This window comes from Polypterus senegalus, chromosome 10 (genome assembly GCF_016835505.1).
Source record: "Polypterus senegalus isolate Bchr_013 chromosome 10, ASM1683550v1, whole genome shotgun sequence".
NCBI lineage: Eukaryota > Metazoa > Chordata > Cladistia > Polypteriformes > Polypteridae > Polypterus > Polypterus senegalus.
In genome coordinates this window covers 154,638,645-154,663,281 of record NC_053163.1, presented here as the reverse complement: position 1 = coordinate 154,663,281, position 24,637 = coordinate 154,638,645, and the positions used below count along the sequence as shown (strand labels likewise).

The window sequence follows — 24,637 nt, the reverse complement described above, 5'->3', positions numbered from 1 at the left end:
GATACAAACGGCACTGTATATAATTTGCCTATAATTACACACACACATTTATGAGGTACAGGCAGCTGACAAAAAGCACAATCTAGATGCACAGAAATATAAGGCACTATGTAACTGGTGGATTTTTAGGGAGAAGTGAAAGACACTATACACAAAAGATCTGTGGTACCCTGTTAAATGGCCAACAACCAAATAAACTAAGAAAATATAGCTTCTGGAGTTGGAGTGCCTTCATCAGACATGGGACCAAATGTGAATGTCGATTTCCCATCTCTTTGATTCTTAAATACGCTGTGTGGTAGAAGGTTTGGGGCTACCAAGAGTAAAATGGAAGTGACTTCATTGTTCTTCTGGAGGTTCTGCTTCATCACTATGAGTAGAAAGGGAGATAGCATCAGGAACTGAGTGTTGCCATTCACCATTCCAATTTTTCTCATGTCATCAGTGCCCTGAAGATGCTCTTCAAGTGTGCATGTCTGACAATTGATAGATACACACTACTATATGATAGATAGATAGATAGATAGATAGATAGAATATGAAAGGCACTATATGATAGATAGATAGATAGATAGATAGATAGATAGATAGATAGATAGATAGATATAGGGTGGTCCAGATCTAATTCAATTTTCATTACGCTATAACTTATTAATTTTATTACATAGAAAATCACCCAAAAAATCACAGACCATCAAGAAGTGTGCAAACTGACAACATGAAGAATCTTCTTCATACCGAACTGGAATTGTCCCCGCATAAATCAAAGTCATCCAGATGATTTGGATCTGCATAATTAGATCTGGCCCACCCTGTAGATAGATAGATAGATAATTATGAAATGCACTATATAATACTAAGAAATATCAGGCACTATATAATAGATAAATATAGGCACGGTGTACGTAATATATATAATATGCTATATACAGTATAGTTTATAGTATATATAATATAGACAGATAGATGGATGTAAAGGATGCTACGTAATAGATAGATATAAGGCACTATATAATGATAATATAAAACAATTAAGAGAGATAGATGTTAAAAGCAATTAACTAAATATGAAAGGCACCAGTCATGCGAATAATGTAACGAACAGATCAGAGAGCATGTCAGGGTGTTGGGGTGCCAAGGTGGAAGCCCTGTTTAATTAATTGAATTTTCCTTTACATGAGGAAAATTTTGACAGTACAACATTTCAAACATTTGAAAGGCTAAACTTTTTTTTTCTGTTATCACTTGAAGCACAATTAGACAAACAACTTTTATAAGCGGGCGGCATGGTGGCACAGTGGTAGCACTTCTGCCTCGCATGCTGGGTTCTCCCCGTGTCTGCGTGGGTTTCCTCCCACAGTCCAAAGGCATGCAGGTTAGGTGGATTTGCGATTCTAAATTGTCCCTAGCGTGTGCTTAGTGTGTGGGTGTGTGTGTGTGTGTGCCCTGCGGTGGGCTGGCCCCTTACCCGGGATTTGTTTCCTGCCTTGTGCCCTGTGTTGGTTTTGATTGGCTCCAGCAGACCCCCGTGACCCTGTGTTAGGATATAGCGGGTTGGATGATGACTGCCTGACTGACTAACTTTTATCAGCCCTCCTTCTCGTTTCTAGGTTGTAGCTCTTTAATGATGTATAATAACAGATCCTAAGCAGCACATGCATTCTAAAATGTCTGACATTTCTTTTGAGTATACACTGAGCTCATATTTCTCTGCCTAAAACAAATAAAGTGAATGCCTTGATTCATCGAGTTTATTACTGTTGCACTCTGCAAGCAGGTCCTCCACCTTGGAGGTTGGTGGCAGGATTGGCACTCCAGTCACTGTATAAAAAAAAAAAAAACCTCACACTGTTCAGTGCGGTGCTGAGGTGTCACCCATTGCGTGACTGCACTCGGATCTCAATCCAGGTGGTTTGCCATGTTGTGGGTGCAGCAACGCGCTCTAATAAGTGCATGCTACTAACCTCCTCCTTCTAAGAACTAGATAGATAGTGTAGGAGAAATGGGATAAAACCAGTGTAAAGTGTTGGGCTCTCCCTGGGATCCCTGTTTTATTAGCGACCAGGCTAATAACGAAAGTATGTGGTAAAAGGCAAAGTACAAGTCAATCAAAAACATTGGCTGTGAGTCGGTCATGTATGTGGCACTTCTGTGAGTTATTTACTCTGAACTAACACTGACCTCCAGCTCTCATGGTGTTTATTTAAGCCTGAAGGTGAAAGGGGTGGGGCTTCCAGAGAGGTGACCTCATGGGTCTTTTTAGGACTCTTCCTCCACTCTCGAGCTGGAAGAGGAAGAGCGGGTAGTACAATCCCATTTACATAACATGTCCTCGTTGTGTTGCCAGGCACTGAGCCACCAACACACTCCCTTAACATGCATATAGATAGATAGATAGATAGATAGATAGATAGATAGATAGATAGATAGATAGATAGATAATGTGAAAGGCACTATATAATAGATAGATAGATAGATAGCGTAGTTGGCAGGATCAGAGAAATAGATAGATATATAGATAGATACTTTATTAATCCCAACGGGAAATTCACATAATCCAGCAGCAGTATACTGATACAAAGAAACAATATTAAATTAAATAGTAATAAAAATGAAAAAAAATTAAAATAAAATAAAATTAATGTTCGCATTTACTCCCCCAGGTGGAATTGAAGAGTCGCATAGTGTGGGGGAAGAACGATCTCCTCAGTCTGTCAGTGGAGCAGGACGGTGACAAAAGTCTGTCACTGAAGCTACTCCTCTGCCTGGAGATGACACTGTTAAGTGGATGCAGTGGATTCTTCATGATTAACAGGAGTTTGCTTAGTGCCCGTCGCTCTTCCACAGATGTTAAACTGTCCAACTTTAATCCTACAATGGAGCCTGCCTTCTTAACAAGTTTGTCCAGGCGTGAGGCGTCTTTAATCTTTATGCTGCCTCCCCAGCACGCCACCGCATAGAAGAGGGCACTCGCCACAACCGTCTGGTAGAACATCTGCAGCATCTTACTGCAGATGTTGAAGGATGCCAACCTTCTTAGAAAGTATAGTCTGCTTTGACCTTTCTCACATAGAGCATCAGTATTGGCATATGTGACAGTAGATAGACGGATAGACAGAATGAATGGAGCATTGGTCCTTCAAATGATGTGCGTTTGGGATTAGGGTCTAAAATGAATGCTGACTTCTTTTTGCTTCTTGACTTATATAGCAGATTGAGTGAAAGGGGCGAAGCTTCTGTCTGCAGGGCGTAAGTGACGTTGGTGTTCTCTCGGCACTAGGGGTAACAACACAGGGGCTGTTATTGATTGTGTTTAATGTCCCAAACCTTTCCCTTTGTTTTACCTGCTCAAAGCTGGTAAGTTGCCCCGTGTTTTAGGTGTGTGACAGCATTGTTTTTAAATTGCATTTAATTTGTTGATTTACCCTCATATATTCACAACCAACAGATAAACATTTGATATTTGTAGGCTACAGACAGATGTAAAAGGCACTATAAAAGAATGATATCTCTCTATTATAATTAAAAAAAAAAAAAAACCCTGGGATGAGACAAGACTTTTTAGCCTGGGACGAGACATGACTTTTTCAGAGAGATACTTTCACGTCCCACTAGACGAGTCTTTGTGCCCAGGGATTTAACCAGGCCCGGGGCCAGAAATAAAAGATAAAGAGTCGATGACAAAGTAGAGCGTCGTAAAGAATTCAGAAACGTTGGTGTGATACACGTGCAGAGCAGGTTAGAGATAATGGAAGTTAAGAAAATTCAAAAGTCTCAAAAAAATGATAGTAAAGATCGCATTAGCGCTAACAAACGGAAATTATTACTCGATGAAATAACAGGACAGTGAAAAGAGATCAAATTTATTGTTTGGATTTAAACTTAGTAGTCTGAGACTTGTTGATCATCTAATTCGTGTTGCCATCAGCGAAAAGTAGCGTTACATCCCAATGAAGAGTCCTATTCACGAGAATTATAAGATGTGTTGTTTGGTGAAAGTGAAATCCACAGAGACATGAAGTGGCTGGTGCATAGCACAGGCCGGGGTTGGCGAGCGAATCGAGCAGGGGGCAAAGCCCCCTAGTGAGACAATAATAAACCAAGTAATAGGTACTGTAAATATTTAAATAGATGTGATAGGTGCTTTATAAAACTGTAATTACATAAACATTCATAGACTCATGTTAGATAACTGTTTGTAGGCTACAGTTACACAACTACAACGCATTCTATTAAATGGTGCTATATACTTATTCATGTAGTTCACAGCAGAGAGACACACTCATCACCAGATGGACAAATAAGGCATAAAACACAAAACTGGTCATATGACATGCAGTGATTTATTCACAATGCTTGTTGGCTGACAAATATGAGACGCAGGGCTCATCCTGGAAGCAGCAGGAATAGGATGCAGCTCAGTCTAACACCTTACTCATGCACTGATCTCGACTGGTAGTGTGGGTCAGGACTTGAATGCAGCAAAATCTAGCGCCTCATGCGAGCACTGATGTGGATTGGTGGTGGGAGACAGGACCATGCTGAAGCTCAGTATAGCGCAGTACCCAAGTACTGACCTGGATTAGGGCTGGGGGCAGAACCATAGTGCAGCTCAATCTAATGCCTTACCCAAGCACTGATCTGGATTGTTGTTGGGGGACAGGACCATAGTGAAGCTTAGTCTAGCGCCTTACCCATGCACTGATCTGGAGTAGTGGTGTGTATCAGGACTTTTAGTGCAGCATAATCTAGCACCTTATCTGAGGAATGATCAGGATTGGTGGTAGGAAACAGGACCATAGTGAAGCTTAGTCTAGCGCTTTAGGGCTGGGGGCAGAACCATAGTGCAGCTCAATCTAATGCCTTACCCAAGCACTGATCTGGATTGTTGTTGGGGGTCAGAACCATAGTGAAGCTCAGTCTAGCGCCTTACCCATGCACTGATCTCGACTGGTAGTGTGGGTCAGGACTTGAATGCAGCAAAGTCTAGCGCCTCATGTGAGCACTGATGTGGATTGGTGGTGGGAGACAGGACCATGCTGAAGCTCAGTATAGCGCTGTACCCAAGCACTGACCTGGATTAGTGTTGACACAGTAAACCTTGGTCTAGCGCATTACCTGAGCACTAACCTGGATTGGGTGGTTTGTTAGGAGGGATATGACCGGAGTGCAGCTCAATCTATCATCTTACTTAAACATTGATTTGGATTTGTGTGCGGAATAAGACCATAGTTCAGCTGAGTATAGCGCTGTACCCAAGTACTGACCTGGATTAGGGTCAGATTAGAAACTCAGTCTGGCGCCTTACCTATGTACTGATCTGGAGTAGTGGTGGGGAACAGGACCATAGTACATTTCAATATAGCGCCTTAGCCAAGCACTGATCTCATCTGGTGGGTTTATGGTCTTGTAATCCAACTGTATTCTGTCTAGGTTCTCCTCAGGTAGCCATTCACCCTTCTCTTCTTCTTGACGGTTTGTATTTGAGAGTTTGGAGGAGCCTCTCTGTGCTGTCTTGTGTCCTTGTCTCGACGTTCCTATCTTTTTCTTTCTTCATAATTTTATACTGCATATATTTTTCCTTCCTTAGGTTTATGTTTTTCATATTTGTTGTCTTTCTCGTCATTATTTTTTCCACTTTGGTTATGTTTTGTTTAGCTATATACACTTGTTTGTTTTTGCAATTTTTACTTTTAGTCCTGCTTCTAGTCTAATTCTTGAAACCTATATGTCTACTAAAACTCTTAACAGCATCTTCCACAAATTAAATATAGTTTTTCTAATAATAGAATATAATAATAAAGTAAAATTTACACGCACCTTAATACCAGGGGGTCAAAATGAAGCCATTGCAGTTTTGTTAGTTTTATTTTGTTTTGAACGTCTCCCCCACCCCACCCCAGTGTCTCTGAATGCACCCTGCTGCTTTGTCTGATGCTAATCTATTTATCCCCAGGAGTGTTCCTTTGCCATCATGAACCTGACGGAGAGGATGTGCGATTAGCATAACCATCATTTTAAGGATAGACAATGCTGAGAGTGTTGGCTTTCAGGTGTTGTGTTTGTCTGCTTAAGCGACTCGGCAAAAGGGGAACACTTTGACCTTCTGGTATTTTTGAGTTTAGCAGCTGTTCAGTTAAGGGGGCTGGACCCACGGCTGTTATGTCTGACCTTTGTGTCCCGCTGTCACCTCTAAAGAGTGAAACACTTTGCTTGTTTGTTTCCTTGTTTCATTTTCTTTTCTTTTTTTATAAGAACTCCTCAGTTTTCAAATGTTATTACGACGTGTCCAGCAGCTCTTTATCGACACCGAGTACCGTCATCCATCCGGCTTATGTTATTGATTTCAATTTATGATTGGACAGCTGCTCTACAATTAGGTCATGTTCAACAAGAAACAAACCGTACATTCGGTCTGTCCAGGAGACACGGAGCTTGACATGTCGTAAACCGTAGAAATTATATTTTCCATTCACTCCCCCATGCACTTTTCATTTCGGGAAGATTTGGCCCTCCAGTTACTGAGCTTCATTTTGAAGCGCTGCCTTTCAAAGGCTAGAGGCTTACTTTTATATGAAACAAATAGATGAAAATGTCAAAAAAAAGATAATCACCCTAAAGAGTGTCATTTCTATCTGAGTCGATATTGCATGCTAATGGCGCGGCACCGATGGGATAGCTATGATGGGCTCGGAGGATGGCACAATGTTGAAATATGGCCCTAGCTTGGCAGGAGGAGCTGTGACACTATTAACAGGTTGGTCTGCCATCCTGTTATGATATTATATGTATTGTTTTAGAACATTAGAACAATCTGGACGAGAACAGGCCATTCAGTCCAACAAAGCTCGCCAGTCCTATCCACTTAATTCTTCCGAAATAAAATCAAGTCAAACTTTGAAGGTCTCAAAAGTCCTACTTGGTCACTTGTACCCTTAACAAGTTTCCGGCTGTTCTTGGCCAGCCACGTCCTCCTTCGATTTAGCGACCCTGAGCTCAAGGTGCTGGATCAGCTGGCATCTTCTGCAGATGTCGATATCAAGGAGGCCCGACTCAACCAAGACAAAGTTTTTGGGAGTGAAAGTTATTTTTGAAGTAACTCTCAAAACTTAGGGCCATTTCAAGAGGTCAGTACATCAGTTTCAGCACAAGTATTTTTGACTTTGAGTTTTGACTCACTAATTGGCTTTGGTAGCGATGAGACTGAACTTCCGGTTTTCAGTTCTTTTGCACCTTTTGACTGTGTCTTTTCTCCAGGTTAATTTTGAAGTCGTTTTTTCTGGTTTTTACAAGCCAAGAATAGGAAACCGGGGAAAAACTAAAGCACAAGAACTAAATATATACACATAAAAGATTATTTTATAAGGATGGCCACAGTCTTGCCATGTTGGTGTGCCACTTAAGACAAGAAATAGATACAAAAAAAGGTATGGGGCTTGTCCGTGACCCTCTATATTAAAAAGAAAGGATATTTTTACAGTGATAGGAATAACGTCTTTTCAGACGGGAGTCCAGAGTAGAACCAACTCAAACATGGCCAACCTGACCGTTCACATGGGATTTGGGTAGGAAGGGGCAGGTCTAGGAGGGAGGACAACGAAAGTGATGTCCGTGGTGGAAAGGCTGCCAATCTTCAATTCTGCATAGGGAGGAAGACCAAAGGCATTAATGCACAGTGCCAACCCCAGGTTTGGTGGATACCCACCATCACCAGAGCCCTTAAGCTGCCTCCTAAGCGCACACAGGTTGGCTGGCTGCCTCTCTTTATTTCATGGTGGCAATTGTGTTCATTATGGCATTTCCAGGGAGAAAAGCCAACACTCTACGGTAACAACAGAAACTCAACATAGTGGTACCCATAGAAAAAAAATCATAATAATTATATGTGACAGAAATGGCACAGTATCTATCTATCTATCTATCTATCTATCTATCTATCTATCTATCTATCTATCTATCTATCTATCTATCTATCAATTATTTTTATCAATAATTAAAAATGATAATAACAGAAGCTGATTGGGCACTCAGAAAAAATTAAAGTACACAGAATCGCGACGTCTTTAGCCAAGTTGGATTTCCAATTACATTGTTCTGCAAATTAATTTCATCTGAATCCTTTTGTGAGAAAGTTACGGGTCCAAAAACAGATGCCCAGTATTGCGTAACCCTTAGGGAGTAATGTTCATTTCTGTCCAACTCTCTAAAATCTTAACAGATTCCTCACAAAAATAATCCTTTTACTGAGTTTGGCGATTGTGAAATCGGGCGCAAAATGAATTTTAGCTTCAGTTTGCAAAGTGAGACTTGGCTGTTTCACTCCTCATTACCTTCTTCCGTCTCCTATATTTTTATTTATTTATCGACTTTAGTACACTTTAGTCCTTTACCTGTCTTGCCCTTCTCCTGTGTTTATGTATAGGTAGCACTGCCATCCTAGCTAACGTTATTTTGTCCCACTGTATGCTACAATACAGTGCATGGATGGTATGACATAGTGCTGGGCGGTATGACCAAAATTCTATATCACGGTATTTTTCTAAATTATCCCGGTTTCACGGTATTCGACGGTATTTTTTTCCCATGCATGAATGGATGTTAACCACATTTTCCACTGCAGTTACTGTAGTGGCTAAGAATAACTTACTCCACTGTCATTAGAATTGTCCATTATGCAAAAAAAGCATTTTAATGTGCACACAAGTATTAATACAGGTTTGCATGGCCCCATAAAGTGATCATTTTCAAGGGGGTGGCACTAATGAAGAGAAGGAATCCCATTGCATGAAAGTTGCAGTCAAAATGTAGCACCTTTTTATTGAACAAATTTTGCAAACAACTTAAACTGTAATTTTGACGACATATTTTCAACCATCCAAAGAGGCATTTAGTAAAATATCCAGAGATGCTTGTCGAAAGTCGTATTGCACTGAATATGTCTTAGAAAAGGAATAAATAACGAAGATTTTTTGTAAACCAACTCCACTTTCTGTTAATGTTAACAATCTCTGTCCACCGACACGTTAGCTGTATGGATTGTAATGCCGTTGGTTATCTCGATCCACGGCTTGCTTTTAATGTCGTAGGCAATACCTCCAGTCTACAAGTGACGTCTGACTCGAGTGTCCTCTCGATTTTTCAGTTTTACCAGAGGACGTGGAGGGGGCCAATCTTAGTTCCTTACATTCATGGTACACCAAAGCATGTTTGCGGCTAAGGTGGTGCAGCAAATTGTTCGTGTTGCCGCCTCCAGGGACAACTTTAGCTCGATAGCATTTGCAGTAAATAATGGTTTGGTCCAGATCCGACCTTTTAGAACCAAAGTATCTTCAGACAACAGACACGGCTCCTTTTTTCAGCAAAAGTTCTTCTGTTGTTATCATGTTCAACTTTATCGTCTGCTACAGCTTCGGTTTTGTAATGTTCTCTGTCCATTTTCACCGCTCAGTACCTCCACTGACGCATGTACTCTGTTGCATGCCTGTTTAGCGGTGTAGCAGTGAAAAAGGTCCCCCCCTTAAACAGTTTCCCGCTGCGCCACATTCCGAATATTGTTTAGGCTATTTAAACCGGTGTTGCGGTATAAGAAAAATCCATATTGTAACGAGAAGGATAAAACGGTTTTCTGTATGAACCGGTGTACCGCCCAGCACTACTATGACAATAAAGCCACTTGACTTGATACAGAACGATTTTTGGGCTGCCAGACAAGGACAGTGGCATTGTGATGCATTTTGGTCAAGCGTGCAAATAGAAATTTTATTGTACTATGTACACGTTATTATCAAAGCAAAGCCTTGTCTTTTTTTTTTTCTTCAAAAAGCCAACACAAGCGTAACTGCCACCTGCATATCAATACTAAGGACGCAATACAAACCAACAGTGGCTTTGCATGCATCTTGATGTATGCTGTGTGTATGTGCGTACAATGAGAAAAATAAAAGAACAAAACGGGTGGAATGTGGTGGAACTAGGCCACACGCTTCTAATGTTAGAATTATAGAAATCTGAAATAAAGTTCATCCTTAATCTTGCAGCACTCACACCCCCCAATTTCTACGGTTTCAGTCAGTGACCTGTGTCTCCTGTGAACCCCACTGTCAAATGTTATCTGGGTGCCAGCCCTCTTTTCAAGTAGGATCAGTTTTCCACCTCATCTTCCTCTTTAAGTCTTTCCAAATGTGATGTTTTGTTTTTCCTTTTTGTTTTTTTTTGTGTTTTCTCTTTTTATTTCAGAAGCCTTTGGTAAGTGCATCCTTCCCAACAGGTCTCTTCTCTTTCCCTCCTCCAAAACTGATGCCATTTTAACAGCTTTCTTTAAAGTGCATGCTGCGCCTGTCTCTCACTAACTTCTGAGATGAAGCCACTGCCGTCGCTCCACCTTCCCTTGATACCTCCGCAAGCTGAACTAATGATCCCCGGGCTCTCCACACCCGTCCCACCCTCAACATGTCAAAGAACGAAACTGAACCAACACCAGAGTGTTCTCCATACTGAGGGCTTTGGAAAGTCTTCCCATTGCACTTTTTCCAGTTGACCGACCGACCGACCGACCGAGCGCCCCTTCGAACACACAAATGCTGAAGTTTCACATTCGTTTTTTTTTTAGTTTTTATTGCTTATTTTTACTCTCTCGTGACGGTCTGGCGAAGGGTGATGGATTTGCAGTATACAGTTGATCATGAATGAGAGGAAATAAAGCCAAGGTCCATAAATCCTGCAATTCATTTCACACAAATTTTCATACTCGGGGTATGCTAAATTGGCTCAATCTTAACTTAAGCGTGATTTTGTGGTTTTCAGCTCGTATTTATTGTTCAATTTGTTCGTTACTACAAAGCAGTTATCCCTTGTTGGACATTAAACTGCTCCATGAAATGAAAAAAAAAAAAGGAAAAGCTGGCAGTTTAAGAGGTTTCAATCTGATTAAATGACAGTTGTCATTAGCATTGAAAGTGGTGGCCTTGGGCAGACGGGTTGCTACACGCTGTGATGTTCTTCCACGCTCACATTGCGGATGGACGGTCTAGAAACATCAATTCTATTTGAAAATAACACCAATAGCCCTCATTTATGTTTTTCCATTTCAGAAATTTGTAGTACAGGGCTTTGCATTATTTTACAGGAGTTTACCACCACACAAACACAAGTCTAAGGTTCAAATGTAAGGTTTATTATTATCAATTACCTTACAAAAGGCCTCTTCAATACTCACCAACACAAACCCACGCTCTTTTTCTCTCTCTTTCTCTTTTGCTTCTTCTCCTCCACTCCTCCCAGATGAGCTTTGTCCACTTCCACCCTGCCCTATCACCGGCATGAAGTTAAGTGGCTCCTTTTATCCTGGACCCGGGAGTACTTGCATAGCCCGATGAAAGTAATTCCAAGTCAGTCAGAAGTCCCAAAAACCAGGGAGCACAGTTCCTCGTAGCACCCCCTGGGACCCCAACAGGGCATGCTGGAAGTTGTAGTCCACTGGGGTACCTGACTCCAGGATAGCAGTCACCTATCAGTTTGGGGAGCATGTAGCCTAAACAATCCAGCTCCCCCTGTCTTTCCTTCAAGTTGTCCCCGAGACCAGGTAACGTTGCTCCATCTGATCCTGCTGGGATGGCAGCACATACCCACTCTTCAGATATCATCCTATGCCCAGATCCCTGTATAGGTAGGGAACCTCCTGCCTCTTTTCATGCCAGTTGGCCACATAGGTATGGGAAGGTTGTTCATTCTGCCATCCATTACACTCGATTGTCCAAATCCACAATCCAGAAGAGAAAACCAGGGAAAGAAGAAAACCAGAAAATCCAAAGAAAATAGCAATACACGCAAACTCCTTCACAAACTGAATGATCTCCTAATCCTGAAACTTTTCTGCTCTGGCTAAATAGCCAGAGGAAGGGCTGATGAGTGGTCTTGTCAGGGTGGCCCCGCCTCCTGGGGCTCCACCCACCAAGCACAAGAAATGGCTGGACCTTTAAAGGAACAGAACATAATTACAAACATTCTAGAAAATCCACATAATAATAACTCAAAAACGACAGAAGTAACGATTGTAATACATAGCAAGTGTAAGAAATGTTCTGTTGTTATTGCCCGGTATGCCTGGGGCTCTGTAAACCAAATGGCCTCGACAAAAAAATGAAGGAGAGTTGAAATGCTGAATTCCATTTAACATCCCACGAGTTTTCCTTCCTTTGCCCCCCCCCCAAAGTAAGACATGTGACACCGAGAACACTGAGGGCAGCAGTCATGTCACGTAGAAAACCTGCCAGCGTCCTCTCTGAGCTTGTTGTTCTCTTTGTGTATTTTTAGGTCACAGAATGCAATTATTGAGTTTTGTTTTTCTCCAATAATGTTAATTGAAGTTGTAAAAATGATTTATCATTTTCCCCCAATGGCATTTTGTATTATTGAAGGCGTCTCTATGATTTACAGACATAGCATAGAGGTTGCCATGCGGTTGCCAGGAGATGACGTGGGGGGGGGTCTCAATATGTGTGACGTTGCGAGTCCTAGGGTATAAAGGTCAAAACTTGGATTTCAGAATCACACAAGTTTGTGGATATAATTAAGAGTACCTGCTGCATTTTCCACTGACATTTTCCTCAGCTAAAGAATGATTTTCTGCTCATCAACGTGGAGGTTAGGTTAGGTTTTGTTTGGGGTTTTTTTTCGGTCTTCCTGGTTGCGACCCTTTGCCACGTCTCTTCCCGGTACATCTCATCACTCGTTCATCTTCCGGCCCTCCGTGCCATGCCTTCTCCAGTGACATACACTAGAACATTTGCAGCTAAACAAGAAACACAGGAAGGTTTTGGGCAGCACGTGGGTATGCCTCATATAATGACGAAAAAAAAGTAAGAAAATAATCTTGCATAACAAAGATAGTCCATGACCATATGGGTTGTCGTGACCACACAAAATTGTAATATTAGCTATCAAACAGCTCTAGCGCACTCTTGGACGTAGAGTCGACAAACGATGGTCGACTTCTGGCACTGTTGATCTTTATATTCAGACCATGGAGGAAGAGGTGGGACATCTGGTGAGATGGTGGAGAAAGTGAAGTCAGTATTCTGACGGCTGGTCTGTCCTGGAGGTAAAAGACGGAATTCTCACACTCTGGGATGGTGTTAACGGTATTGTTATAGCCTTGTGATTGCTCCCCATTCGCACGTGTCTGACTCTGCGGAAAGTTTCACAAAATCGCCGTTCATTGTCAACTTGTAAACAAACTGACCCTTCAGCTTTTCAGTCACAGGGCCAAATGTTTCTAGATTCACTGCCCGGTGGAGACACTCTAGGAGTTCGGTCGGTCCCAACATGATTTTTGACGTAACATTCTGTGCTACACTTGAAGTGATTTATAGGAGAGTTGTGAGAGAGACAGAGTGTGACACGGAGGTCACCAGGGACGTTCTGTATAAACAGCAGCCTCAGATACCCCGACTCGACCGTCAATAAATAAATAAATAAAAATCCACTAAATAGGACCCAATGTAAAACTGTTCATTTGGGAAAGCGCAGAATTAGAATGGTGTCATGAAATAGCTGTAGCCCATTTGTTCATCTTTCCCTTTTTTTTTCCACCTCCTTCTCGAAGACAATAGTTCATGTTCCTTCTCCCAGTGCTAATTACCATTACCAGTAGGCCCAGTTCCTCTGAGCTAACCAACCCGCTTCATCAACCTTTAACCAAAACCTAACCTGACCTTAACTAGAACTCCACCTTTTAACTTAGTCCCTAACTCTAAAACTAGCTCCTAAACCAACTACTTCTGCTTTAAACCCTAACCAATTAACACGTCCTTCAGATATCCTGTTTTAAATAAATCAATGAAGTAATCAATGACTTTGTGTGCTTTGCCCACTTCTTGGAAACTTGCCTGTTTTGTTGGTTGTTGAATTCTTTGGGGGAATCCCAATAAACGGCGAGAGAAAACCGACCAATCAAGAGCTTAATGTCTCAAAGACTTTTATAGGTCTCTTGTCGAACAAATCTGAAAACTAAATAAATAAGATAGTAATAACTTTTTTATAAGTGGCATCTCACTCCATGATTTTCAGTTGCTATCTTCCTGTAAGTTGTTAGGAGATGTGTTACCAGTCACATGGCACGCCCATGTGATTTGCGTCCTAACGCTTGACGACTTGCTAAGGCAGACTGGTTTATACTTGTTGAAAGATTGAGACCGACTTCTTGTTTTCTTTCCTGTTCTTAAGAGATGGGGGCTATGAGGTGACTGGTGGGGAAGCGACGTCACTGGTCTTTGTCGAGGGTTGTGTTCGTCATGAAGCCAGGATGACTGGCCACATTCCGTTATGAAATGGGTCCCTGTTAGAGATGAGTGATGAGGCTCAATCTTTTCCTTAGTAATTACTTCCATTAATTAAGCTCACTGGACGACAAAAACTATTCACCCCCTTTGGAAGTTTTCACATTTTTATTGTTACACGACCTTGGATCACAGTGGATTTCATTTGCATCTGTTTAGTACAGGGTGGTCCAGATCTAATTAAGCAATTTTAATTACGCTATAACTTATTAAGTTTATTACATAGGAAATCACCCGAAAAATCCCAGACATCGAAAACTGTGCAAACTGATGACATGAAGAATCGTCTTTGCACCGAACTGGAATCGTCCCAGCATAAATCAAAGTCATCCAGACGATCTAGATCTGCATAATTAGATCTGGACGACCCTGTAGATGCTTCTATCCAAAGTGATTTATGAAAGAAGCTAACATCTGTCTGATGGAACTGTTTACAAGCAAGTGTTTCTAAGCAAGATTACGAAGTGACCATCGCAAGTGAAGAGCTAAGAACAATATCCAGCTGGTTACACTAACTCTGTTATGAGATCTGAACCAAACCATCATCATCATCATTAGACAGAAATTCACAGAACAAGAGAGTCTTGAAACATTTCTTTAAAGACATTGCGGGAATCAGAAGTTCAGATAGAAGTAGGCAGCTCATTCCACCAGCTACTCAATGAAGAGATTGTGGATTGAGATTTGATGTGACATCACCAGACGCCATTCATCAGCAGAATCTGAGTCGCTGAGAAGGTGCAGAGGACCTTACAAATGGCTCCATATTATTTATATATTTATATATATATATATATATATAGGTTTAATAAATGCGGCCAATCTCTCTACATGCTTAGACATACCTTTTGGAGGTGTCACACCCTCAACAATCTCTAGATGATGTATTGCTGGGATCAGTTTTAATGGTATTGTAGTTTTAAGTATTTATTTAGATTGTTTTTAGTGTATATATATATATATATATATATATATATATATATATATATATATATATATATATATATACACACACACACACTCACTGGCCACTTTATTAGCTACACCTTGCTAGTACTGGTTGGACCCCCTTTTGCCTTCAGAACTGCCGTTAATTCTTAATAAGATTCAACAAGGTGCTGGAAACATTCCTCAGGGATTTTGATCCGTATTGACAGTCGCTGCAGATTTGTGGCCAGCACATCCATGATGTGAATCTCCTGTTCCACCACATCCCAAAGGTGCTCTAACAGACTGAGATCTGGTGATTGTGGAGGCCATTTGAGTCCAGTGAACTCCTTGTCATGTTTAAGAAACCAGTTTGAGATGATGTGAGCTTTGTGACATGGTGCGTTATCCTGCTGGAAGGAGTCATCAGAAGATGGGGGCACTGAGGTCATAAAAGGATGGACATGCTCAGCAGCAATACTCTGTGGCATTTAAACGATACTCAGTTGGTACGAAGGGGCCCAAAGTGTGCCAAGAAAATACCCTCCACATCATTACACCAACACAACCACCCTAAACCATTGATATAAGGCAGGATGGATTCATGCTTTCATGTTGTTGATGCTAAATTCTGACTCTGATATCCGAATGTTACAGCAGAAATTGAGACCAGGCAATGTTTTTCCAGTTTTCGATTGTCCAATTTTGGTGAGCCCCTTGTGAATTGTAGCCTCAGTTGCCTGTTCTTAGCTGACAGGATTGGCACCCGCTGTGGTCTCCTGCTGTAGTAGCCCACCTGCTTCAAGGTTCGACATGTTGTGCATTCAGAGATGCTCTTCTACATTCCTCGGTTGTAACAAGTGGTCATTTGAGTTCCTGTTGTCTTTTAATTGGCTCAAACCAGTCTGGCCATTCTCCTCTGACATCTGGCATACACAAGGCCCAGAGAACTGCCGCTCACTGGATATTTTCCCGTTTTCAGACCATTCTCTGTAAACCCTAGAGATGATTGTCTGTGAAAATCCCTGTGGATTTTGTGCCCATCTGGCACCAACAACCATGACACCTTCAAAGTCACTTCAATCACCTTTCTTCTTCATTCTGATGCTTGGTTTGACATCTACAGGCCAAAATGCATGCAGCTGTTGCCGTGTGATTGGTTGATTAGATATTTCCATTAACAAGCAGGTGAACAGGTGTACCTAATAAAGTGGCCGGTGAGTGTAGGTGCCAAAACCATTGAGTACTCTGTAGGAGATGATCGAGGATTTGAACTTAATACGTGCTGCTAACAGGGAGCCAATGTAGTGATCTGAAGAGAGGAGTAGTGACATGTGCCCATCTTAACAAATGTGTCGGCACTGATCAATGTAAAAGATCAGAGTAAAAACAGATCAGTGCAAAGTGATGGGAATTAATTACAAATATGTACTTATATATAAATATATACACACACTCCCTTCATATCAGTACTTAGTACATGATAGCCTTAAGTCTCAGTCATCTCTGCCATTGTTCTCCATTTTTCTTTGTCAGACTTCTCAAGCTCTGTCCGTTGTGCCATGGAGATCGTGAGTGAACAGACTTTGTCAAGTCCTGCCACAGATTCCCAAGAACTCTGACTCAGCCACTCCAGGATATTCACACTGTTAATTTGAAGCCATTCCTGTGTAGCTTTGGCTTTAACTCTTTCAGGGCTGAAGTCGACTTTTGTCAAAATTCAGGGGTAGAGGACGGTAATCAGCTGTAAACTGCAACAAACCTTGCCCTTACATTTTAGTACGACTCTCTTTGGTAGAAGAACAGTTACGTAGCTTTAACCTCGAATACCTACGCGTGGGTGAGTAGCGACAAGCAAACAACCTCTAAAATGGCATCGACATCTGGTGAGAAACCGAAGCAAATGTGCAAAGCAAAATACTCCACGGACGTTTCACGTAATGTCATTGAATAGGACTCTGACTTGTCAGAGACCGACCTGGAGATGGGTATCAAAAACGACAGTGAGGTACCAGCATTGTCTGATCGGTCCACAGCTGATCGTGGTGCTGAACACTTTTGTGTAGCTGATGCGCCTATGGCAGCGTTCGCCTGGGAGGACCACCACTTATGATGACAAGAGGTACAAACCAGATTGCGTCTCACTGCGGCTGCCACCGCCACCACCCACCTGCTGTGTGAAGACAGCCAGGCAGCCGGCCCAGCGTGCCTTACTGCTGACCATCGAGGTGCCCATGCACAGCAACTGCCGCCAGAGATGCCAAACATGCGCCAATAGCAGCCACAGCACATAGCAACAGACGTTTTATGTTGATTTATGTGTAAAACCATTGCTTTGTGTGCTTTTCATTAGGCGGAGTGGTGGCTCTGAGGCTAGGGATCTGCACTGGCAATCAGAAGGTTGCCCGTTCGAATCCCGTAAATGCCAAAAGGAACTCTGCTCTGTTGGGTCTCTTGAGTAAGGCCCTTAACCTGCAATTGCTGAGCGCTTTGAGTAGTGAGAAAAGCGCTATATAAATGCAAAGAATTTTTATTATTTTCAGAAAACTGCGTTTTTTGGAAAAAATAGTCAGCTGGTGGTCTTTGTCTTGCTAGGAAACAAATCTTCTCCCAAGGTCAGAAGCGATCAACCATTTATGAAAGTCAAGTGGTGGTGCACACTCTTTTCCATGTGAGGTTTATTTAGCTAATAGCTAAGCTGTCCCATTATCCCACCCAGATCCTTCTTAAAGGTGGTCAAGGTTTTGTCCAGCAGAACACTAACTGATGCTACAAGCGCTGCTGTGACTAATTTATACTAATGAAGTGACACATAACGTGTTGGAATAAAGGAACCTGTACTTCCTTCATAAACTGGTATCTTGGTCTACAGTGGCAAGAATTAGTATGTGAATCCTTTGGAATTGTAGCTGCATGTTTTCCAGATTCCCAAAATCGAGCAGCTACTGAGTTGGAAAAGTAGTTTCCAGCATGAGTCAAACGCGCAACAAAAGAAATTTCTCAGTCCAATAAAGTTTGTTTTTAAAGTTTTAGCGAAAATTTGAAAGGAACAAATCTCAAAATTTCAGAAAACATTATTACACATTCAGAATTAAAGGCAGAAAGAGGATAAAAAGGTCTCTTCTCTGTTTCATTACAACCTTAGCCTTCTCGTGTTAAACTTCAGGTACTTTCTGTCCTTAAAGGTTGTGCTATTTCTCAATGGCAGACTTACCAAGGCTTCACTTAGTACATTCAGTATGTACGTTCAGATAACACTTTACAAACATTTGTAGTAATAAAATGCATTACATTTGACTTTCCAACAGATGGCACAGCAAAAACACTAACACTGCTTTGTGGAATCCAGCACCAACTGGCATATGATAGAGACTTATGCCTTGCATTTCTCATTCCAACAGATGGCACATCACAAACGTTAACACTGCTTTTACACCTCCTTTGGCAACTGGCATATGACAGAGACCTATGCATTGCATTTTTCATTCCAACAGATGGCACATCACAAATGTTAACACTGCTTTTACACCTCCTTTGGCAACTGGCATATGATAGAGACTTATGCATTGCATTTTTCATTCCAACAGATGGCACATCACAACACTGCTTTTACACCTCCTTTGGCAATTAACACTGCTTTTACACCTCCTTTGGCAACTGGCATATGATAGAGACTTATGCCTTGCATTTCTCATTCCAACAGATGGCACATCACAAACGTTAACACTGCTTTTACACCTCCTTTGGCAACTGGCATATGATAGAGACTTATGCCTTGCATTTCTCATTCCAACAGATGGCACATCACAAACGTTAACACTGCTTTTACACCTCCTTTAGGCAAGTGGCATATGACAGAGACTTATGCCTTGCATTTCTCATTCCAACAGATGGTACTCTGCAAACGTTAACACTGAGGTCTACATTGATTGCTTAGATTTCCACCCATCTTAGTTGGGTAGCACAACTCTTACTACAGTAATTTGTATGTTAAATGTAAGAACAGATGGTGTATTTTGTTAGTTTAACTGAAGATGAAGATCACACCACATTTTAAGACAAATATATACATAAGTGCACACTTTTCACATACTTTTTCCTGCCACTGTACTGTGTCATGAGACCGTAATTCAGCCTAAATTGTTGTCTACATTTGTGCTTTGTGCTTTAAAATGTCTGCACTGCATTATGTGCCGCAGTTTTGAATGGAGTGAGGAGTCTGGAAAAAAAACACAATCCGAAGAAGCACATCTGACATTTTCTAAATTCAGGGACCTCACTGTTGTTTTGCACGTCCAGGTCATGAAATGTCGAGGCCGACTGACTGTCTCCTCGTGAATGTGCATGCTGTATAGTTCACGGGGAAATGTCAAGAATGAAAATATTACACAAAAAACAAATTCTTGTCCTACAACGGGTGACAATTCCACCGTCCCCCCCTACCAATTCTCCGTGCTTCGCTCAACAATCACAGAGAAGCGGATTTGCTCCAATGTGGTCAACAGCCTGCAGGTGTGACCCCGATTGGGGAAGTCGGGTGAAGAGTCTGCTACTTTGAAATTGACAAATGATGGTTTTATTTCCAGAGATGGGCAAAGCATCACATAATAAAGTAAATGTGTGGGCTGGTATTTACCTGCTGGTTGAAAAAGGACCCTCAATAGGCTGCTCTGTACCCAGCTTCACTGATGTGCCATGACATGAGTGTCCATGGCCTTTCCCCAGTCTGTGCTGTTCTTTTGTTTTTTTATATCTGTGTATGAAATATTTTTTTTCTGTACAGCAGACTGATGAACTTCAGCAAAAGTGATATAGTGCCTTCCGAAAGGCTTCAGACCCTTTTAACTTTTACACATTTTGTTATGTTGCAGCCTTGTGCTACTATCCTTTAAATTAAGTTTCCTCTTCAAGCAACACGCCATACCCCAGAATGACGACGTGGAAGCAGGAGTTACAGAATTTTTGCATAGTTACAGTATGAAAAACTCACATCAACACACGTATATCCTGAGCGCTTAGTTGAAGCCCCTTGTGCAGCCATTCTTGGGTCTGATGTGACAAGCTTTACACACCTGGATTTTGCGGGTTCTTCTTTGCAGACCTTCTTAAATTCTGTCATGCTGGATGGAGACCATTAGTGGGCATATCATGTGCAGGTCTCTTCAGAGATGCCTGATTACGTTCAAGTCCAAGCCCTGGCTGGGCCACTCAAGAACATTCTCAGAGTTGTCCTTAAGCCACTCCTGGCTTGTCTTTGCTTTATCCTGTTAAAAGGAAAACCTCCAGCGCAGCCTGAGGTCCAGAGACGCTTATGGTTTTCATTAGAGAAATCTGTTCCTTTGCTCCTTTCACCTTTTCCTCAGCCACCTCTTGTCCCCTAGCATCGCTATTCTTCATAACTGGAATGGTATTGCATAGGTGATTAGCAGTGCCTGGTTTCCACCGACCAAAATGCTAATCTTGGTTTCAACAAACCAGAGAATCTTGTTACTCACAGCTTGAGAGCCCTTCAGGTGCCTTTTTGCAAAACTGCAAGTATGACTTCTGCCTGTCTTTCATTGAAGAAAGGCTTCTGTCTGGCCACTCTGCCATATAACCTAGATAAGTGGAGTTTGGTAGTGGTCGTTGTCTTTCTGGAAGTTTCTCCCAACTCCACACAGGTTCTCTGTAGCTTACCCAGAGAGACCATCTGGTTTTTGGTTATCTCTCTTACCATGACTGCTCAGTTTGGTCGGGTGGCCAGCTCTAGGAAGAGCTACATCCATAGATAGATGTGAAAGGTGCTATATAATAGGTAGATAGACATGAATTTTCGCTTGATGCTATATAATTGGTAGATAGATGTGACATGAAAAAGTGCTATATAAAAGACAGGCTGATAGATAGATAGGAAAGGTGCAATATGATAGATAATGTTAAAGGCACTATATAATAGATTGATAGATTGATAGGAAAGGTGCAATATGATAGATAGAAAGAAAAGGCACTATATGATAGGTAGATAGATAGATATGAAAGGCACTATATAATAGATAGATAGATAGACAGACAGACAGACAGATAGATAGGCAGACAGACAGATAGATAGATAGATAGATAGATAGATAGATAGATAGATAGATAGATAGATAGATAGGAAAGGTGCAATATGATAGATAGAAAGAAAAGGCACTATATGATAGATAGGTAGACAGACAGATAGATAGATAGATAGATAGATAGATAGATAGATAGATAGATAGATAGATAGATAGATAGGAAAGGTACAATATGATAGATAGAAAGAAAAGGCACTATATGATAGGTAGACAGACAGACAGACAGACAGATAGATAGATAGATAGATAGATAGATAGATAGATAGATAGATAGATAGGAAAGGTGCAATATGATAGACAGAAAGAAAAGGCACTATATGATAGGTAGATAGATAGATATGAAAGGCACTATATAATAGATAGATAGATAGACAGACAGACAGACAGACAGACAGACAGACAGACAGATAGATAGATAGATAGATAGATAGATAGATAGATAGATAGATAGATAGGAAAGGTGCAATATGATAGATAGAAAGAAAAGGCACTATATGATAGATAGGTAGACAGACAGATAGATAGATAGATAGATAGATAGATAGATAGATAGATAGATAGATAGATAGATAGATAGATAGATAGATAGATAGATAGGAGTGAAAGGCACAATAGATAGGTAGATAGATAGATAGATAGATAGATAGATATGTAAGGTACTATGTAATAGATAGATAGATAGATAGATACATAGATAGATAGATAGATAGATAGATAGATAGATAGGAAAGGTGCAATATGATAGATAGATAGATAGAAGATAGACTCTAAAGTACTGTAGATAGATTGATAGTAAGGCAGATAAAAATGGCATTATATAGCAGGTAGATGTGAAAACCAGTCTAATAGGTGAATGAACATGAATGACACTGTGTAATAAGCTTGATTTACAGTATAACAGGTGGAGCGATAGGAAAGTCTGTACATAATAGATCAATCGATGTAAATTGCACTATAAACAGGTTGACAGATGGGAAATGGATTCATAGTGAAATAGGTGTGTATACACGTCCACACACACGTCTCCCTGCTCCCTGACCTCCCCTGTGTGTTCCCCTTGTTTTAAATATCAGATCAGTTGCCCACCTGATCTGGGGTCCTTTTGAAAGCCAGCAGTCCTAAATCCTGCCTGATCACACAAAGCCACTTCTAGCAATCAGAAAATATCTTAATAACCAAATCCAGCCTGATAACAAAAGAAATAAGAAGGAAACTAAAATTCTTAATTATTTTCTCTCTTCACTTTTTTCCCTTTTTTTGTGTTTTGGCCTCTTATCGATATTCTCTTGCAGAAGGTACTCCAATACGAGGTAAGACTAATAATAACGACAATAATCACAATAAATCAAGCATTAATGCTAAACTAACTCCCTAAAAGACATTTTTGAAAACTAACCAATTTTCTTTCTTCAATCACTAAAAGAATAATCCAACCTTTGCAGCTGTTGTGATTTTCTGTGTTCTTATCCACTTTTTGTTTTCTTTCATTTTGCTTTAATTGTCCTCCTCTGTGATTCTGTTTATGGTGTCCTGTGCTGTGTGAGCTCCTCAGTTTTTGGTCTTCTCTTTTGTGTTTATGTTGTATGTCATGTTGTTGTGGGGATTTCATGGTTCTTTCATGCTTTTACAGGTATGTTAAAAAGCTACTGTGGCAATAATGCTAAAATTTATTTTTATTTATTATTATTTTAAAAATTTCCTGCTTTTAAAATCAGTATGACATATAAGTGTTTGTAGGTTGAACAAGTGCTGAGTGGTCCAATATTCTCCATCTACTCTAGGCCTATTTATTTAAATATTTTTCGTATTTATTTCAACCTTAAAAAAATATTTTCTTGTATATCATCTTTGAATGTGAAAGATACAGCAAAGCATTTTATTTAATGGTCGCACAATTCCCTATCGTGGTGGCACTGCATGTAACACTTGATGATCTTTGTGGGACAATCCAACAGCCACCTTCTGACCACCTGTTTTTCGATAACCCAGTTGATGATCAGTCAGTTATGAGTATTAATTCATGGCCCTATGTGTAAAACTATATTCAGAAATGGCTGGCATTTTTTGGAAGGCAATTTTTAGAAGTTTCTCCTGGCAAGGAAAAAAAAATTATACACATTGACAGCCTCAAACTTTCTATATAGTAGACCATCATGGAGCATCTTAGCATCTTTATTGGTTCCTAGGTCCAAATCAGCCATCCCTTGACTTAAAAGCAATAACAGAATAAGTATATGTAGCGTAGTACTTCTTGTGACCCATGATGTTCACCCTCACCCTATCCTTCCCAAGTCCACCTGGAACTCAGCACCCATCCTTCACCTCCCTCACATCACCTTTCATTAATAGAGAGCTTCATCAAGCATTTACCTGAGTCAGGGTGGCAGGACCTTCTCTTAAATGACCTCAGTTGGGGCTCCAGCCGCCCTTTGAAGTCTGGGCAACAGATGACACACGGCTTGGATTGGTGTTATATAGTGACTTTCATATCTATCTAGCTGTTTGTCAATGTATCTGTTATATGGTGCCCTTGAGCTTTTTTGCCATGGATATCTCTACTTGTTTATCTATTATTGATTCTTTTTCATTTCTATCTCTATTATACAGTGCATTTCATATCTGTCTATTATACTGTATAGAGCATATCTATCTATCTAAATAATTCTGCCAACTACGCTATCTATCTATCTATCTATCTATCTATCTATCTATCTATCTATCTATCTATCTATCTATCTATCTATCTATCTATCTATCTAATTAATCCTGCCAAGTAGGATCAATCTATCTATCTATCTTGAGGTCTGTGCCTTAAGCACTATACTCCTCAGCCATTTCCAGGGCACTCAGGTGACTCAGATGATGTCATCTCATTTTGTTTGACTGCCACCAAGAGATGTCACTTCAGAAGTAATGGATGCTCTGGCCGCTTCATCACTGGGTCAGTCTTTCTGTTCCATGTTGGATCACACTCACCACGTGGCTTTGTAGCTCCTCATATACACTCACTGAGCACATTTTAGGTCCATTATCCTCATACTGCGTGGGGCCTCATTTTGCTGTGAAACACCTTCAGTTCTACGTGGTATAGATTCCATGAGTTGTTGGTTGGATGCATTCCTTTGAGATTCTGGTCCATGCTGACATGATTGCATCTCGCGAGTCCTGCAGATCTGTTAGCTGCACAATTTATGCTCCTGTTCTACCACATCCCTAAGGTGTTCTATTGGATTAACTACTGGTGACTCTGAAGAGTACTGAAAAACACCAAACTCA

General features: G+C 40.9%; 1 protein-coding gene across 1 annotated transcript in view; it reads left to right on the top strand.

Moving 5' to 3' along the window:
• Positions 1 to 24,637, top strand: part of ptprsa (protein tyrosine phosphatase receptor type Sa) — a 536,941-nt gene that overhangs the window by 246,990 nt on the left and 265,314 nt on the right. The window contains 2 exon segments of the mRNA XM_039767107.1: positions 10,237 to 10,245; positions 22,654 to 22,671. Coding sequence (XP_039623041.1) covers positions 10,237 to 10,245; positions 22,654 to 22,671 — 27 coding nt within the window.